Source organism: Micropterus salmoides, unplaced genomic scaffold (assembly GCF_014851395.1).
Source record: "Micropterus salmoides isolate LMB-PRFRI ecotype aquatic unplaced genomic scaffold, ASM1485139v1 Ms_hic_scaffold_7, whole genome shotgun sequence".
In the NCBI taxonomy this organism is placed as follows: domain Eukaryota; kingdom Metazoa; phylum Chordata; class Actinopteri; order Centrarchiformes; family Centrarchidae; genus Micropterus; species Micropterus salmoides.
In genome coordinates, this window is record NW_024044459.1 from 27645469 (window position 1) to 27664516 (window position 19048).

Genomic DNA, 19048 nt, shown 5'->3' on the forward strand with positions numbered 1-19048 from the left:
TTTGCTGTGCAGCACTTCTGGTTAAAACCTGCCTAGTGTCAATCTGATCAAATTGATTCTCAGCTTAAGGAATGTTTTTAATGTGTGCTAATGCCTACTGTACATTATGCTCATGTTGAAACAGAAGAGAACCTGTACTTTCCTTGTGTGTCCAAGCTGGGTTTAAATCAAGGTCAGCTTGACTTGGTTGAAGATACTTGAAGATGTTTCTCCACTCATACAAGATGCATCTTCAAGTATCTTCATCAAACTCCAGTTGCCCTTGATTTTTAACCCACATTGGATAACTATGACCAGGATGAGTGAGAATCTTCAGACATTACCCTGTGTAGCAAAAATTCAAAATGTTTACATATTAAACTAGGACCATAAACACCACAAACTGATTGATTAGTTGCACATTCCAGCATAATTGCTGTGCCTCAATAATGTACCGTACCAGGTAATTTATTTTGACCCAAGCAATATGGCCCCTTGCTACAAAATCTGAGATTGGAATAAAATAATGCTTCCTAAATCACGGACTGGATTGCTCCACTGTAAGCATCTTCTGAACGCTGCAGTATCAGTATTTTGTGTTTCCTGGTCTCCTTTACACAACTCTGGTAATTACCACAGTCCTTTGATTAACCAGGAACTGGAGTGCTTTTGAGTTTTCATTTGGTAGACTGGATCTTTGAATTCACAATCTCCAGTTTATGCCTGTACTTATCATTTCTGTTTCTTACTTGAAGTACGAGACAGGTGGCTGTTGACTTTCACAACCACAGTGACAAGTGACAACAGGCAGATGATGCAACAATAAAGCATTTCCTGTTAACTGCATTTTGTAAATGCAGTTGTATAGACAGAAAATATGTAGTTATTCAAAAACAGTAAAACTGTCATTTGATCGTAAGTAATGAAAATGGAAATACAGTCAACCTGCGTGTTATAATCTGTAATAACCTGGATGCAGAAGGAAATGTTCAGTTTTCTTTTTGGTACTTAAAGGTGCAGGGTGTCCATGTGTCTCTCACAGTCCTAAGTCCTAAGATTTCAGTTGGATCGCTTCCAACCATTACTGAAAGGGCATTAAAATCTGAGATGCAGGTGAGGGCTGTGATTAGCCCAGATATTAAATGTATTTGAAGAGTGAAGGAGGACTTCTCACTGTAACATTATCTTCTGACCACCAATAGTCCTTAATGTAATCTAATAGTAGAAAAATCTGGACAAATCAAAATGCTAGATAGTAATATTGTTTGTAGTGTAGATGTTTCATGCATGATTTGTTTGTATACTAAATAAGTTTGGTTTGAAATGTGTTTAAAGATTTCATTACTGAAATTCACCAAACAATTTCCAAAGATTTTGCTAGGAACCTGATTTGATTCATCCATTTGATTGATTCAATACCAAATATCAAGTACATGATACTGCAATCTGGTGGCAGCACCTTGTGCAGTGTGGGGTTCGTTTTCCAGGACACACACAACTATCATTCGTGATATATTGCTCTATTGCAAACTATTAAGCAAGCTCAGTGGATTGACGTGTTTAAAGTGGTTTAAAACATTAATATCTAGTCAGTTTGTTTACCACAAGGCTGTCCCAACAGATCAACAAAGTGGAGATTTGAAAGGATATTATCTTGCACTATTTGTAGGACTGTTTTGTAGCTAACATCATCTCTGTCTGGCATGAGGCAGCAAGCCGACCTGCCCTGTTTATCTAACGCAAATCAATCTTTCTCCACCTGTCTGCACCTGTCATGTCCTCTAGCACCTGATGGAAAACAACTGCCACACTGGCACTCCTACTGGAGACAAACACATCTGGTAGACATATGGAACATATGGCCATCAATCACAAACATTAAAAACAGTGATCTGTGCCATTTCCTGGACCTCAGGCCAAGGACCTTGGACTTGTGAAAGTGAAAAAACAGTGTGTAACAAACAGCAAAGCTTAATTGTTAGGACTTGTTTTTGCAGAAAATGGACAGAAATTCCTATTGGTTTTGTAGCTTTCCCTTAATGTTTGTGGGTACCACCATTCTTTTACTTTTTTCCATCTACTGTCCTGTTTCTGAGCCAAACTATTCCAGGAAAAGATTTTTAAAACTATGTGGCCCAAAAATGTGTCACATAGCTATCATTGGCAGAATCATTATTTTGCCAGTGTTTACATTGAGCCACATTCTGTATGCCAGTGAAGTGGAATATTTTCACAAAAGGGATACACTTATTCCAACCTAGCAATCTTTTTAAAAACTCCAAATATCTTAAAGAAATGTTACACTGATTCCTACTAACAGAGGCGTGGCTGAAACTTGAAAATGTTCTCACACCTCTATTGACACCAGACAAAGAAGGTAGGCCTATATGTGCTGATGAAGTTTCAGACGGGGGACAAAAGAAAAGGTCGGAGGGAACGAGGTTGAGGACAGGAAAGAGAGAGATGTGTGTGAACGGGTTGGAATGAAACCAGTAAGGGCTGCAAACAGGTATGCATTACAGTCATTTGTGTGTGCTTTTTATTTCTGTTCTTATGAAGAGCATGAAAATGCCTTCAGGTCAGACAACACTGTAAACGCTGTTATCACACTTACTATGAAACAGCCTTTTCTAAATTCAGTTCTGAGGAAGAAAGAAGAGGCGTCATAAATAATTTTTTTCTGTTCCTGTAGCTGCCTGATCTCAAGACCATTCCCAAATCGCACATGTAAGGAACTACAATAAGCAAAGCATGTTCCTAAATTCAAACGTGTAGATACATAATGAAAATCTAAACTTTTAAATAAATAAATGTAATAATTGGATTATATTTTGGCAACATAGTTATGGATTGCAAGTATTGAGGAGGCTGACGTTTCGGGTTGCAGGTATATAATGAAAGGTCAGTGAAGGAGCCCAAGGTATAGGAATGTAAAGTGTGTGTATATGTATGTATGTGTGTGTGTGTGTGTGTGTGTGTGTAAGAGAGGGAGAGAGAGGAAAACAAGAGCGTGAATCACATCATGACAAGCAGGGAGGCTGGTGCAGAGGGTGGGGCTGAGCTCAGGCCCTTCTGGGCTGTATAAGAGGAGCCCAGTCCTCCCAGATTCACAGCCACTCAGGAAAACTTATCTACCTGTTTTCTCATAGTCTCATCATTCACTAGCAAGAAAACATGGGCAGACAGAAGGTGTGTTTGGAAAAACTGTGCCGGTTCTTCCACATCCGGAACCAGCTGCTTCGTCAGGCCCTTGCAGAGTGTCTTGGCACCCTCATTCTTGTGGTAAGTGAGTGTGTGTGTGTGTGTGTGTGTGTGTGTGTGTGTGTGTGTGTGTGTGTGTGTGTGTGTGTGTGTGTGTGTGTGTGTGTGTGTGTGTGTGTGTGTGTGTGTGTGTGTGTGTGTGTGTGCGTGGAACATTATCAATGCCAAATACTAGCCGGTATCACCCGCATTAAACTAGGCCTACATGTTGAACTTTTAAACCTCAGCAAGCTTATGTTGCCACAGTTACCACAGACTGATGCATTCCAACAGGCAGAGGGAATCTGACTGAATAGTTGTATTAGTCATAAAAGCTGTTTCAGGTTAAACCGAAACCGAAAGGCTTCTGTGATGCTTTAACATCCACAGTGCTGCTGTGCCGAGTTTAGTGACTCATTTTATCAACTCCTCAGTGATTTAACAAATTAGCAAAGCCGGTTATGAAGACGTAGAATTATGCCGCGCGGCCTAGTGGGTCAAAAAGTGAGAAAGCAGCGTTTTTTAATAACTTCCAGAAACATTGCGTGCAGAAGGCAAGTCCACCTTCTCTTTTCCTCTCCATGCTGGCTGTAGTGCCGGTGTTGTGCATTCCAGCAACTAGCCCATCCAGTGAGCGCGCTTCCAGCTCAGCTGGTCGCGTGCTTGAAGCACGTCTAACCTTCGACTGTTGATTCTTTCTGCAGCGCAGCGCAGCACAAGATAACACAGTTCTAAAAAGTACACACCTACATGTAGGCTACTTTTTAAAAAATGTACAACACACATAACGCACTCTCACTTTTTTATTTACTTTATTTTATGAGCTGTATAAAAATGAATTGTTCTTTTGTCATGTATTTGTAGCTTTGGCAATATTGTTGTTTTACATTCATGCCAATAAAGCTAGATTAAATTAGAATTAGAGAGAGAGAGAGAGAGAGAGAGAAAATTCATTTCTTTAATGAAGGGTTAGGCTACTAAAAAGCCTCTGGGCCGCTGGCTGCAGGATCAGCGCTGTTATGCTCCATTCTGACAACTGTGTTGGTGGTTTGTGGGTCTGGGTGGTTGGATAACGCATGTTTTGCGGGCAGTAGCAGAACAATAGGTAGCCATATCACATCACATTCTTTTACTTCCTCTATCATACATTACAGAAGTCCCACTGTCATTATCTTTGTTTGCCAACGGCTTATCAACCATAAGCTATTAGTGGAGGATGAGATGGACAGTTAGGTATGGTGTGCAAGAGGTGGTGCCTGTACCTCTTGGTATTGATTTTGGCACAAATCTTTGTACTGATTTGTGCCACTGGCTCCTGGTAACTTGTTAGGATCATTAAAGAAAATGTCTGAATTCAGTTCATGCTGAATTAATCTAAAAAAATGTTGTCATGCACTAGGATTACCTTTTGTGGCCACAAGCTGAAAAGGCTATATATGATAGTATAATGCCAGCATAGTGTGTTTGGGTGTGTCTGTTGTTCACACAGTGGAATGTATAGTATCAGATCAGTCATGGTGTCTGCAAAGATATCCCTATAGGCAGATAATGTCTTTGTTTATCCTACTGTAACTGCTTTGTTAATCCCTCATTGCACTCTCAAAACGTGTTCTGCATTTTCCACTTCAAACCACTGTTCCCTGCTTTGAGCTGGAGCGTGTTCCATAGGGGGGCTTTTGAGGCTCTTCATCCCGAATTTGAAAAGATCACACAGGTAGTGATTTAGAGACTGGTTCCAGGCCAGTAGATTCTTTGCCTTCAGCTCCTAAACTATTGCCAAATGTGTGTTTCAGTAGGCTTACTGCTGTGGGTTATAATAAGCTACCCAACTGTGTTAAAAGCTTGGAGTATCTGCATGGATGCACGACCAGCTGAATCAGCCAATTGAATGTTGGCTGAAGAAGTGGTGGGGTGCAGTTAATGAACTACAACATTATGACAGCAACATACCAAGTTGCTGGAATTCTTCAACAGAGTGAAAACACAGTCACTGGTGAGTTAGAAATAATACTGACTGCTCCTAGATTCAGTGTTGGATTTAAATAAGACCTTTCTGGTGTAATGTGATCTAAGTCAGGAGGTTGGCACTTGCAAGTTAATGGCCCGTCATTTGCAATCGGATGCCTCTGACATTAAGAAATTTGTTTATTATTGTCACACCACAAGAGCCCATCATGGTCATGGCATAAGATCAAGGAGACAGAAAACAATTCTAACATGAGGCTGGTTTATGTAGTATTTTTCCAGTAATGGCTGACCTCGCCAGGGTGGAAAAGAGTTTAGACTGAGCCCAGTGATGATGAACCCCCCTCAGGCGCCAGTCCCTCTGAGAGTGGTTCCCCCTCAAGCTAACCTCAACATTTGAGTCCTGTGGTCTAACTAAAAACCATCGTCATCTGGAGGCTTATAGAGCTGCAGACCACACATATTTCTTTTACCAAACACATACAAAGAGGACACAGGGACATACACACACAAATACATAATCACACATTATGCAGAATAAACAGTATGTCCCCTGCTTGGCAATGCTGCTATAAACCATTCTGTAAATCTTTCTTCTTTTGACAGGATCAGTCATGTTGTCCATAAACACATATTTTTTCCCCATTTTCCTTAATGAAAGTGGTAAATTAACTTAAATTATTTTCCCTTCCCAGATAAATCAGCTGGGCAGTAGCAGTGGCTGTTTTCCCCCAATCAAGGTCACAGAGTGACATTTTTGTACATACAGTATACTGTACTCCAGTGTGCCATTATGAACACAATAGAGCTTATTTATTTCTGAGTTGAGCCCCTTTAATGGGTCTTTGTTTCACTGGTTTCACTGATAATGATCACATTGACTCATTTCACCCCTTTGCTTGACCTTTATTGGATGACAAAGCACTAAATAAATTCATGTTTTTTTTTACACAACACTGAGATACTGAACACGGTTTGTGTGCAGTGTGCAAAACTTTGCACTGGGACATTCTAAAGTCCTGATGTGAAAAGTGTACATCTCTGGACCTCTTTTGATGATTTCCGAAAACACGATATAACATAATACAAGTTTAATATATATTGTGTGTGTGTGTGTGTGTGTGTGTGTGAACTTGTTTTTCTACTCTCTCTCCAGATGTTTGGCTGTGGTGCTGTGGCCCAGCTGGTGTTGAGTGGAGGTTCCCACGGCTTGTTCATCACTGTCAACTTTGCCTTCGGCTTCGGTGCCACCTTAGGCATCCTGGTCTGTGGCCAGGTATCAGGTACGCAAACCATTTTATTGTAAATGACATTGTCCAATTTCAATTTTTTTCAATGACTCATTTGGTTTTTTAATGGGTGCAAGGAAATTAATACTTTCTGAGCATTACATTTCCCAAACAAGTTTATTTTTTAGGACCACATTTTAGCATGCTATTGATAAATCTGGAGTCTGTATCTGTATTTAGAGCATTTTTTCTATATTTAGGTAATGCTGTTGCATTATATGGTCATGATCTTTTATGTACTGACATACTGTCACCATGTACATTTGCAGGTGGCCATCTGAACCCTGCAGTGACATTTGCCCTCTGTTTGCTTGGAAGAGAGCGCTGGAGAAAGTTCCCTATGTACTTCCTTTTTCAGACAATCGGCGCTTTTTTTGGTGCTGCCATAATTTTTGGCATGTACTACGGTAAGGGATGACTCCAGATGTGGAGCTTAATTTAAAGAAACTATGCTGTAACAACCATATATGAAGAGATTTATGATTTATGGTTTAACAAAGTCCAAGTGCGTCATTCAAACAACCAGTCTAAACAAAAAGTTTTATGTTTTATGTTTTATTTTATTTTGTTGTTTGTATCTCTCTAGATGCCCTGTTTGACTTTCCTGAATCTTTCAATATTACTGGGCCTACTGCTAGCATCTTTGCTACCTACCCTGCAACCCATCTCACAATTGTCAACGGCTTCTTTGATCAGGTACTCTTTTGAAACGTGGAAACAGCTATCACAGACTCAATTTTAATTTTACAAATATGATGATACAACTTACAATTTCTCCTTAAATGTACCTCTCTCCATAGTTAATTGGCACAGCAGCGCTGATAGTTTGTATTCTGGCTATTGTGGATCCATACAACAACCCCATCCCCCAAGGACTGGAGGCCTTCACTGTGGGATTTGTGGTTCTGGTCATTGGATTGTCTATGGGATTTAACTCTGGTTATGCTGTCAATCCTGCCCGAGACTTCGGACCACGTCTTTTCACCTCTATGGCAGGGTGGGGCAGTGATGTTTTCACGTAAGTGCACAGATGTTGAGCATTTTATTCATCTTTTATCTCTACATGAACTCGCCTTCGCAATACACTCACAGTGCTTATTATCTATTTGCCCACCTTCACATGGGGACATACGAAAAAACTACTACGAATTAACTCTTTTTTCTTTGGGTAACTTCTCAGGGCTAGAGACGGCTGGTTCCTGGTGCCCATTACTTCCCCATTCATTGGCTCCTTCATCGGTGTGATAGTCTATCAATTGATGGTTGGCTTCCATGTGGAGGCAGAAGCAAAGTACAAGATGAGTAGAGAGCAGGAGAATGTCCGACTCACCAATGTTGCCGCCAACGACAACTCCAAAGAGGATACAAAAGAAATGCACTGAGCAATTTTACATTCTGTATATACTGACACACACCAGCTATTTGTCCTTCTGGCCATAAGAATTTTTTCCAAACCATCTTACACACAGGTGTTACTTAGCTGGGATATCTCCCACAGTGATTGTATTATATTGTAGAGGAATGTTTATGTATGTGTAGAAGAGAGAAACACAACACAGAAACACAGAATTACATTAATTCTTTTAAGAGATGAATATTTGAATCCTAGTGTCTATACCACTGCAGTTTGAACAGTATTGTATGCTTTATACCAATAGTTTTATGTAATTTTTTAAATAGTTTTTAATACTTAACTACTTAAAGAAACATTTTATTTAGAAAAATGTCCATCTTTCCCAACCAATTTATATACATTTTGTCAGTCCAGAACCTTTTTTTAAAATTAGAATTCAGGAAAAGTGTCAGGAAATTAAAATATAAACTTAAACCAAAAAAAAACATTTTTAAGAGAATAGCTTGAGAAGAATATTGTACATTTTAAGTACAGTAAGTGATCTATGTAGATCACATCCACGTCGACAACAACATTCTTCACGTTACCACTGACATCAGCTATTTTGTGTTTTAATATACTCTCTTAAACAAGCTGGCAATCACCAGCTAGCAAACTTGATCATTTACACTTTGTATGAACTATATGTTATCAAAAACAATTGTAGCCTTCTAGTTTAATGCTTGAAATATCAGATGTGTGTTAACAGATGAGATATATCTTCTTCTATGTACAGTAAAATATTATCTGTCTTTAAATTGCTATGTTCATTTATGCAGAGCTGGACTGTTCTAGACGCTTACTACACACGTTGCATAGGACCCCACCTCTCTTTCGGGTGTTAAAGGTGAAAGCGAAAGTTAATGTTAACAACTCTGATGGGCATGAGAAGAGAAAAAACTCACTGAGAGTTTATTGCGTTAACAGCAGTCATGTAAACATGTCAGCAAATAACAGTAATGCTAGGTAAGCGTGTTAGCTAAAATCAATCTCTCTAGTCTGTCTTGTCAACCCAGCTGGGCAGCGAAGTTCTTGGTCTTCTGTGGCTTGGTTGCTTGCCAGACTTTGTGTCTGAACAATGTTAGAGTGCGCAATTTTGGACGTGTAGCCTAGGGCTCCGTGGTCAAGTTAGCAAAAAGATATATGCAATATCCAGTCAAGTTAGCAAGAATAAACTAGTGCTTAAAATTGTGAGACATCGCAATTTGGTTAAGTTTAGGCAACAAATGTACTTGGTTAGGTTTAGGAAAAGATCATGGATTGGGTTAAAATAACAAAATTAACTTCTGCAACTTAAATAAAAACATTCAGTGTTGACTTTTTATTTCACACGGGGAGCGAACACCGGTCTCCTGGGTGAAAGTCCAGTGTCTGGGCCACGTCCTTACTCTGACTTTTCTGTTAAATATACCAAATCTTCCTTTAGTGTTCATTGCACTGCAGGGCTTTCCACAGTGTGATGAACTATGATGCAAAGAGCCTTCCCCATGCATTACAAAGTGAGGCCAAGGGGTCTTGACCATGCATCCATATGTGACGACTTGAGAGTGAGAACGTTAGTCCAGACAGTACATGGATGTGATGGCACTCCTTATAGGCACACATCATTTTACAACAAGACAGTGATTATGGCAATGGCAATTTTTTACATGGCTCATAAGTCATGTAGTAGAGCCCCATAGGAGAATTTTGCTTAGGCCCCCAGGGAGGTCAAGACCAGCTCTGCATTTATGCCTCTTGATGTATTTGTACATTTTGTATGACTCCAATGTTTAGGTGCTAAACCGGACTGTGAGCACCATGGTATTTTGTATGTATGTTGAGGGAAATGCCTTTGTACTAATACAATAAAGTTCTGTTTTTTGTGGATCATGTTACAACCCTATTATTTATTATTCTTGTCACAAATACTTCTCCTTTCTGATGGTGAAACACATTTCAACTGTATGTACTAGTGAGTTATACCACTAAGTAAACAAGTTTTTAAAACACTTTGGTTGGACAACAAATCAAATGAGGTAGGGTGAGAAAGAAACTTGGGTAACAACATTGGTATCCAGAAGTGTATAAATGCAGAATATATAGAAATTGAATCATGTGGGAACTGTCACTTTTCTTAACCGTTAACATGCCGTGCCATGCTTTTTACTGCTAAGATTTGGAAACAGTGGCTAATGAGTAATCAAGTGGTGAATATTGTATTAACACAGTCACCTGACGCAGTCACTCGTGAAAATAACCAGTTTCCGTTTCCATCTTTGTAGTCCTCTTTCTTGGGGTGCACTTTTTACTGTCAGGGTTGTAGTTTGTTTTCAGTTAGGACAGAGCCAGGGAAACAGTTAATTGCTCTAATTGGTCACTGTAAATACAGTGCAGGTTTTTAAATAATTCAACACTTTAAATATTTAGATTAGAGGAGAGCGAGCCACTGTGAAATAAAGGAGATCTAGTAGTAAAGATAGTGACACATGATGCATCTGGCATGATGCTTTGTAAAATGTTAAGCCTAACTGAATCCATTTGTGTTTGGGAAAGTATACAATTCTCCCCAAAAGGCTTGCATCAGGTAAACCTTTAGTGCAAGTTGTGTGAAGGTTGCAATAATACCCAAACTCTGCTGTTCTGGCCAAAGCTTGCAAATCAGAAAGACCGGGGGCATGGCATCCCCATGCCGCTATTATTCTTACAACATCCTGCTATTAGAGGCTCTCTCAGTCCTTCTCTGTGGATGTGATCTGCTGTGCTGTTATGCTCCACTTCAGAGGACTCTGGCATTTCCTCTGCTGGGGTGCGGTGGCAGCTGTTGTTGGAGATGGGGTCTAATTGCGCGAAAGATTGTATGTCCAGTGGGGATTTGTGTGTGTGTGTGTGTGTGTGTGTGTGTGTGTGTGTGTGTGTGTGTGTGTGTGTGTGTGTGTGTGTGTGTGTAAATGAGGATTTTCTCCTCATTTCCTTAAACTCCTTCTCTAATTGTCACATGCTTTACGTTAACTTCCTGTCTTCCTGACATAGTCTAAACTAACAGCATGTGGGTGAGTGTTGAGTGGTCCTGTCACACGCAACATCCTCTCGTAATCTCCCAGAGCACTCTTAAATTCTTAATCCATTCATAAACAAGTCTGTAAACTGAACATTAAAGCAGCGGTAGGGAATTCCTTTGAAAATAGTTCTGCTGAAACTGTCTCAATATCCTGACAGTAGTATATGAGACAGATAATCTGTGACTCTGATCCTCTGACTCCTCCTACTGCTCCGAATGCCATTTGCAAGAATCCAGGGCTCCTGGGACAAAAAAAAAACAATCTGAGCCAGGAGGAGTCTAAAAGGCAGTGGCAATCACTGCTCGAACACACGCTGCTCAGCCGCCCTCCTTGCGCATGCACTCGCATAGTCAAGCTCAATATCTTCAGCACAGCTTGAGATGTTTTGCAAAAAATGGATGTGAAACAACTACTAGTCATGAAATAACTGCCTGTTCCTCATTTGACAGCCTACATAGTACCAAACAAGTTTGTGAACATGTCCTGGCTGCACATGAAGCTTCAGGCTCTTTATGTTCGATGTCATGGCACTCCTATTGGCGAGCTGCCTATGAAGCTGCCTCTGAAGCTTTCAAAAATCTGTTGTAAATGTGTATGTTTTTGTGATGCTTGACAGTCAAGTCTACCAGCAGTGACCAAAATCAAGAGCTAAGCAGGAGCCTGCACACATCTCTCCTAAAAAAACACCTGCTCCATCATTATGCACTGCACACCAGTATTTTACACTGCTATTTTAAGGCTACAATTTATTTCCGAGCATACCTCAGTTTCCACAGACCAGAACTGGGCCACTGTCCTCCAGTGCATAAATCAAATCAAATCAGCCCCACCGTGCCAAGGGTTGATTTTGATAGAAAATCTTGCCTCTTTGCCATATTTTCTAAACATGTGGAGATGTATAAACATGGTTGGTCTGTCTCCAGTTTCATTTACCCGCTCAATGTGTAATCTTTAAATAAAGAATTTCAGGAGCAAGGCGGAAACTGTGTTCTTGCAGTGTTTGGATTTTGGCCACTTCCAACAGGTCTTAGCATGTCACCTTGTATGTGAGGAAGAGATTGCCTGCTGGGGTGCCTGGAAAAACAGGCACACGACATTGTTTTCAAAATGTTTATACAGTAATCTTTCATCTTGACAAATGGAGCCTTTTGAGTAAATTGTATTGAAAGACTCTCCACTCCTTGCAGTGCAATACCATGCCTTAAACTTAAACCAACACATTTGGTACTTGACTGTTATTATTACAAGCAAAATATTTAGTAGGAAATCCGATAGCAGCCAAATTCCACAATTCTCCATACCAAAAACAACACAATAAATCCCATGAACTTCAATCTACACTTCTTTTCATTAAAACAACCATTACAAAAAAACAAGTGTGAAAGTTCATAGCCTCTGCGTAGCCCCATAGTCTACAGTGCAATTTATACTTCTGCGTCAAATCGACGGCGTCACCTCTGCGTAGCCCCTTACCCTACACCGTCACCTATGGCGTAGCCTGAAGGGCACCTCCTCAAAAATGTAACTACACGTCGAGTTGATGCGGACCGCAAGCACTGTGATTGGTCGGCTGGGAAGCCTCGCAATAGAGAGCCTAAGTCACTCTCTTCCACTTCTGGCTCGTGGGACCTTATTTTGGAAATAATATGTACGGTAGTCAATGGCACGAGACAACTTATCTTTTTATAGAATTGAGCCTTGAATTACACATATGATGTTGGTCAATTTAAAATATAATTTTGCAAGTCAAGAAAGTCGCAGTTTGTCGTAAAACAGTAAAGTTACATCTCGCACAATATGCGTCACCAACATGTTAGCGCAGTAATGCTAACTTACATTCGTTGCTACTAGCTGGATTACTTAGCTGTGTTCCACGCAGAAATATACCTCACCTGATGTGTTGTTTTATCACATCATCCTCTCATGTAAATGTTTTGACATTAGCTTCAGAAACATTAGCTTCAGTCATTGAGAGAGACAGTTACGACGTCACATACGCAACTTTTGGGTTTGTGGTCTTTGTAATTATGTATTTTAAAAGTCTTATACCTGAACAGTTTTACTTCAAACTGCGACTTTCTTGACTTTAAAATGTATCTTTTAAATTGACGATCATATGTGTAATTCAGGGCACAATTCAAACGGGATCAAAATATTTGTTGTCCCTCACCATTGACTACCGTACAATATTTTTAAGAAATAAGGTCCCCTGGTGGTCCACCGGAAGGGGAGGGACTTAGGCTCTCCCGAGCCTCCAAGCCGACACGAAGAGCCCGTGCTTTGAAGTAACTTTTACTAGCGGCCAAAACGGCGGCTGTAACACGGTGGATCAATATATTTGACCGTCACAACCTGAGTGAAATGACTCGTTTTATTATCAGAATGTGATCCATTCGGTCGATAACATTTGAAAAGGCTATACGCCGCATGTATACAATTTTACCCCCATTCACGTTAGCGGAGTGCTAAACTGGAAGTTAGCCTACTTGGCCGGTAAAAGTCAACACAGTGGACACTGTAGCGCTACTGCCGACTAGTGTTTGGGTGTTAATTGCTGATTTATGGACACACGTACACGGACGTAACCTACGGCGTAGCTACGCACGTAGACCGTACACAGGAGTATAAATGGGCCTTACGCCGTCACCTACGCCGTTGATTCAACGCAGAAGTATAAATTACACTTAAGATTGCAACCAGGTGTGTGCTCATACGTGTGCTCGGCTTGAACTCATGAGCGAGCATAATCCAAAACACAACTGCTTTCATAAAGAGATCCCGCAATAAATACAGAAACACCAGCCGGCTGGCTGTGGATTTTAAACCAACATGTTTCGGCATGTTTCATGTTTCTGTGTTACTCGTAAACGTTCCCTAATCAGAGGCAGATGAAATGCTTTCTGACTTCTTACCTTTCATACAGCACAGTGATCTGGCATTTTGGCGTAATACTCCCAGAAAATAAGGCAGTGTGAAAGCAGCTATAGATCAGACTCACAAACATGCTGGAAATTCAGGTAAACTTCCACTGCAATGTTACAGTAAATTCCTTTTTTTTTTTCAGCTTGAGGTTGAACTAATCCATGCTCGCATTGCCTGCATTCAGCCAACATGTTACATTGCTGTTTGCTTATCTGTCCGTCTCATCACTGTGTTGTTGTCCTGCTTATGTTGCATTTTATATTATGTGGGTATGTATGTTACAAGGAGTGAGACCGGTGGAGAAGCTGTATACCTGAGTATCGGTAAAACAGCAATAAATCTAAATTGAACGTTATTGAATCACTGTAGGCTAACAAGTCGCTCCACATTTGCTTTATACCGTTACATCATTTCTTGCAGGCTAAAATCAACACTCTGACACAATATGGGTGGTATAGGATAGTAATATGGATCCTGTTAGCTGGTGAAGTAATGTGGAAAACAAATCACTGTAGTATTTTGTTCCAGGATTACGTTAACAACTGCTCGGCGTTATCCGGTGAGCTAAAGCACAAAATCACAATATATTTCACATGCTTTGCAATAATGTTACTTGTCGAACAGGATGAAAGCCAACTCTGTGTCAGTTTTGTCGGTTCCAAAACAAAGCGGGGGTCTCGTTGTGACTCAAGTCTTTCCGATGTTGACTGTGTTTTCACCCAACCTTGATCTGATTCTCCTTTGGCCTGACAGCACATAAAACTTTGTTTTTTATCCTCATGGTGTTTTTTGTTGGACTCTGTTGTGCTGGGAGCTGGTTGTTTTTGTTTTTTAGGGAACTCCCTGTCGTAAGCTGCAGTGTTGTCTCCAATATTGCGTGCGGAGTCCGTAGACAAGAGGCTCAAGAGCGTGCATGCATGTCACAGCCAAGGAAAACCCTACCCGAAGTCCATCCATCATCAACCACTTATCCTGGATACAGGAGCCTATCCCAGCTGACATCTGGCGAAAGGCAGGGTACACCCTGGACAGGTTGCTAGTCCATTGCAGAGCCACACAGACAAATAACCACTCACGCTCACACCTAAGGACAATTTAGTGTCACCAATCAACCAGGCCGCATGACAGAGCGAACCCACGCAGACACTGGGAGAACATGCAAACTCCTCACAGAAAGGCAGGGGCAACCGGGGTTCGAACCCACTACTTTCTTGCTGTGAGGCGACCAGTCACCAGTGGCAACTGCACCAACGTGGCACCCCTCAACATTACCAAGCTTAGTCAGTGCTAAGGAGGCTAAGAAGACTATGTTCTATTCTGCGTTGCTAGCCAGTGTCTTGCCAAAAAGTGAACATCTGCCATAAAATGATTGTATCTATCAGGAACAGCCGAGTGACAGTTGGGTTATCGGACCCATACGCAAGACACTGGAGAGTGCTGGTACAGGTTGCAGGTTTTATTAAACAGAATCCACACACATTTTCAGGTAGTTGTAGCAAACAGAGGTAACAACCCACACATCCAAAGCAGGACAGTAGATCCACAGATACACTTGACAACGATCATAACCAGACAACGACTGAACAGAACTGACAAATATTTATACTCAGGCACGCATTTTGGTTAATATTAGTGTTCATTTGAGAAGAGTTGTTTAGTGATTTATACCTGTCCTTTGTTTCTCCACATGCTACTGCTGCTCAGTCATCTGCCAAAGGGGGAGCTGGAGTTTGAGACTGCCTTTTATACTCCACCACAGGAAGTGTAAGGAACCACCTCCTGGCAGTGGGCAGAGGGACTCTGAACTACAAAATCCTTAACAACACAGCAGCATGTGGATATTTTGTTTGTTAGATTAATGTTTCAGTAATGTTTGTTTTAGTATTTTCTTATGGTTGGTTGTTGGGTTTATTTTGGGTCTTTTTAATTGTAGTAAGTTAAGTTTTGTCCCCTTTGGGGTGTGTGTGTGTGTGTGTGTGTGTACCCCTCCTTTTGTCATTCAGTAGGTCAGGTTTATGTTCAGACTTATGTTGTATTGTATTGTTACGTTCACCTCAGTTTACCCCAGTTTGAGTAATTCTGTTGACCTTTTTTTTGTGTAATATGGTTTTGAAACTTGATTTGTTGGCTGAATAAAGCCTAAACTTTACCAAACCTTAACCTTGTGTCCCGGCCTTTACTGCTTTGTCCTTGACTCACACACACATTGGCAGGCAAAGTGAAGCACCAGTGACAGGACACAGGTCTCGAACTAACAAGACTAAACTGAAAGGAAGGAAACAGGCAGATTGAACACAAGACAAGAAACAAACAGAGCTGAAACCCTAAACACAGAACAGACCAAGCAGACTAAATAACTGATAACAAAGACTCCAAACAAGGCATGATATTTATGTGATTATAGGCTATACTGTTCTTCTCTGTGTCCTAGATTATACTGCGTGCACTAATGTTAGGCAAGTAAGTATTTTGACCATATCATTTTTATGCATATTTTCAATCTCCAAGCTGTATAAAGTTGAATGCTTATTGGATTTAAGCTTATCAGGTTATGTGTGTAATGAGGGAGGGTGAGGCCTAAGGAGATAAACATCCTATATCAAGGTGTGCCTAATTATTAAGCACTTTCTTTTTCTCGGGCAAAATTTGCCAAAAAAGACATTTAACTGACACTGAAAAGCCAAAAATTGTAAAATGCCTTTCAGACGGATACAATAGCTAAACTTTTGAGGCGTGACCACAGGAAAATAAATGTTTTTTTCAACTGGGGCGGAAAAAGCTCGTGGAGAAGACAGAACTGTCCACATTGAAACATAAAAGCAATCTTACTCTTCCCACTTTTTTCAAATCACAACATAACAGTGGCATGAAAGAACCTATGATTACAATTATATGGAGGATTTTATACATCATTGGACCAGGTAATTAAAAAGCAATACTCTTTCTAAAAAACAAGGGCAAACCAAAAGAGTAAAACTAGAGGAACAAGAAGCGTATAAAACAAATATAAAGCTACCATTGCTACAGCATTAATATTGTCGATCATCCCACGCAATCACACTCCCACAGACCCCTTAAATGCCTCAACTCTGGTCCGCATGCCGTCTCCGTCTGGAGAATCTAAACTTCTCCAGACGGAGGATGGTGCTCCCTCAACCACATCAGGAATGAGGTACACAGCATCAGTCTTCCAAAATCGCAAAATGCGAGTTATAGCCAATGCATACCCACACACTGGCTAGCTGTCACTACCTGAGTTCAGGGTGATGAAACTTGTGGACCCCAGGATTGGCTACAAGGGTGTTGGGCTCCTTTTGTTTGTTAAATGTCCAGAATTGGTGTGTAAAGCTCTTTTCACACAGGAAGCGACACTCCACCTGCATAGTAGCTTGACCCTGTGGTGTCGCTCTCATGTGAACAGACAGGGAGACAAGCACTCCGCGAGTAAACAGCAGGCGCTCTGTGCATAGTAACCATGGCAATGGCTTCTGTGCGCTAAACAGCTACAGCCTATTTAACTTAAGTTAAAATGATACATAATGTTATCTTATACATTCAGTTTTGTGGGGATGCTCTGCCGTGTGAATTCCCTCCTGTTGATGTCCTGATAACTATTTAGTAAACAGTAACAGATTATGAAAACTCACAAACAGCAAGGATCCGTCTCTCTTCCACTAATTTGAGCTGCGTGTCACAAACAAAAATAGTTCAAGACAATTCAACTCTGGCAGCGGGCAGGCATATGCGTGACACGACCGCGACAGTTTCACAGGAACACGCCCGCTTGTCGCTCCGCCTATCCGAGAGCCCGCGCCTCCCTTCCTACACGCTTGCCTCTCATTGAAAATTAATTACGAGGTGCGTAAATCGCTTCCTGTGTGAAAAGGCCTTAAGGGTGCCAGTTTGATTTCTAAATCCATTACACGCTGCTGGGAAAAATCTTGTTAACTTTGATTTCTGAGTAGCGCAACCTATGTATAACTTTAAATTGTATCAGATTAAGTCTAGCATTTACTGAGCACCGGTGTATATAGAGAAGTTTCCTAGATTTCCTCCCACTGTATTTTATAACTTTCTGTGTTGACTTCTTCCTGACTAATAAGTGTCTTGTTTAAGCAATAGCTCACGACAGGCCGTGGTATACGGTCTATTACTTCCCTGGAGAAATATTGTCAAATTTTTGGGAAAATCGATCTCAGAAAGATGCAAACAGTTTTGCAGTTCCATTGTGCATTTGAAGGTTGTATTCAGACTGTCAAACTGACATGAAAAAACTAAAGACATAAGCTAATGCCTACCGATCACAGAGGAAAAGCCACTGCATTACCTGACTATTGAGAAAGAGGACAACAATATTAAGGATCAACACTGTTCCTGTACAGCTGGGTAGGTCTCTATTAACTATTACAAACCTTAAAAAGCAGAACAGTGGGGCTATATAACGTTACATTCTGTAGTAAGTTAGCTAGCTAGCTAACATTACATTAGAAACAATCCACAGCCTACATTTTTCTGGATTTGTTTTAGGCTTTGGAAAGGGAATAAATCTTACTTCTCCTTTCAACCTCTCTGGGTAGCGACTGTAATTATTACAAGTGCCCCAGAACCAGAGTTTGACCATATCTTAGAAAAATACAGCAAAAAAAAGCTAGAAAACAACACCTTTTGCATAGGAGTCAATGGAGCACAACCATGAAAGTGTTGGACTTCAGTTAGAGTGAGTCCTATACTGCGCTGTGATTGGCCAACTGCTTATTTGGGGCGTGGCTTAGGGAAGGGTCAATTAATCTGACTAGTCATAATTCCGGAGCTGATGATGGAAGTAGCTAATGAGTGTAGCTTCTTGCCTCCTTTTCATCTCTGTTGAGAGTTGTAAATTTCTACCACAACTCTAGTATATGAAGCTGTCGTTCACCACAAATTCCTTGATGATAAGCTCTTTAAGTTTCATGGCATTTTCTAACTATCCTATCCACAAAAGCAACCGCCATTGCTTCTGCAAAGGTTGAACTTTGCAGGGCCAATATCCCGTTGAAAACCTTGCATGAGCAACGTCATGCACAACGATTTGGACAAGTCATAATAACGTTTGAGATTTCAGCAACGATTATTTGGATTATTCAAAAATGAATAACAGATGTTTGCAATTGTTGGTATTTAGAACTGGAGAAAAAAATTCAAAGCAGCTGGAGCTCGAAGCAATTAGCTTAGCTTTACAC

General features: G+C 40.7%; 1 protein-coding gene across 2 annotated transcripts; it reads left to right on the forward strand.

The window, feature by feature from the left end:
- Nucleotides 1-2342: 2342 nt before the first annotated feature.
- On the forward strand, nucleotides 2343-9746 carry aqp3a (aquaporin 3a). 2 transcript variants are annotated; one of them, XM_038702818.1, is made up of 7 exons: nucleotides 2343-2488; nucleotides 3129-3261; nucleotides 6341-6467; nucleotides 6743-6880; nucleotides 7060-7169; nucleotides 7274-7491; nucleotides 7654-9746. In XM_038702818.1, exons 2-7 carry the CDS (start codon nucleotides 3154-3156, stop codon nucleotides 7853-7855), a joined length of 903 nt encoding a protein of 300 aa, XP_038558746.1. In that variant the 5' UTR covers nucleotides 2343-2488; nucleotides 3129-3153; the 3' UTR covers nucleotides 7856-9746. The 2 variants fall into 2 exon arrangements, with proteins under 2 accessions (XP_038558746.1, XP_038558745.1); XM_038702817.1 differs by lacking the exon at nucleotides 2343-2488 and having other exon boundaries at nucleotides 3078-3261.
- The last annotated feature ends 9302 nt before the right edge of the window (nucleotides 9747-19048 follow it).

Bases quoted from the DNA above. Each gene is read 5' to 3' on its own strand.
- aqp3a (XM_038702818.1), top strand. From the start codon at position 3,154: ATGGGCAGACAGAAGGTGTGTTTGGAAAAACTGTGCCGGTTCTTCCAC. The intron at 3,262-6,340 runs GTAAGTGAGTGT...CTCTCTCTCCAG, and splicing joins TTGGCACCCTCATTCTTGTG to ATGTTTGGCTGTGGTGCTGT. The intron at 6,468-6,742 runs GTACGCAAACCA...GTACATTTGCAG, and splicing joins GGTCTGTGGCCAGGTATCAG to GTGGCCATCTGAACCCTGCA.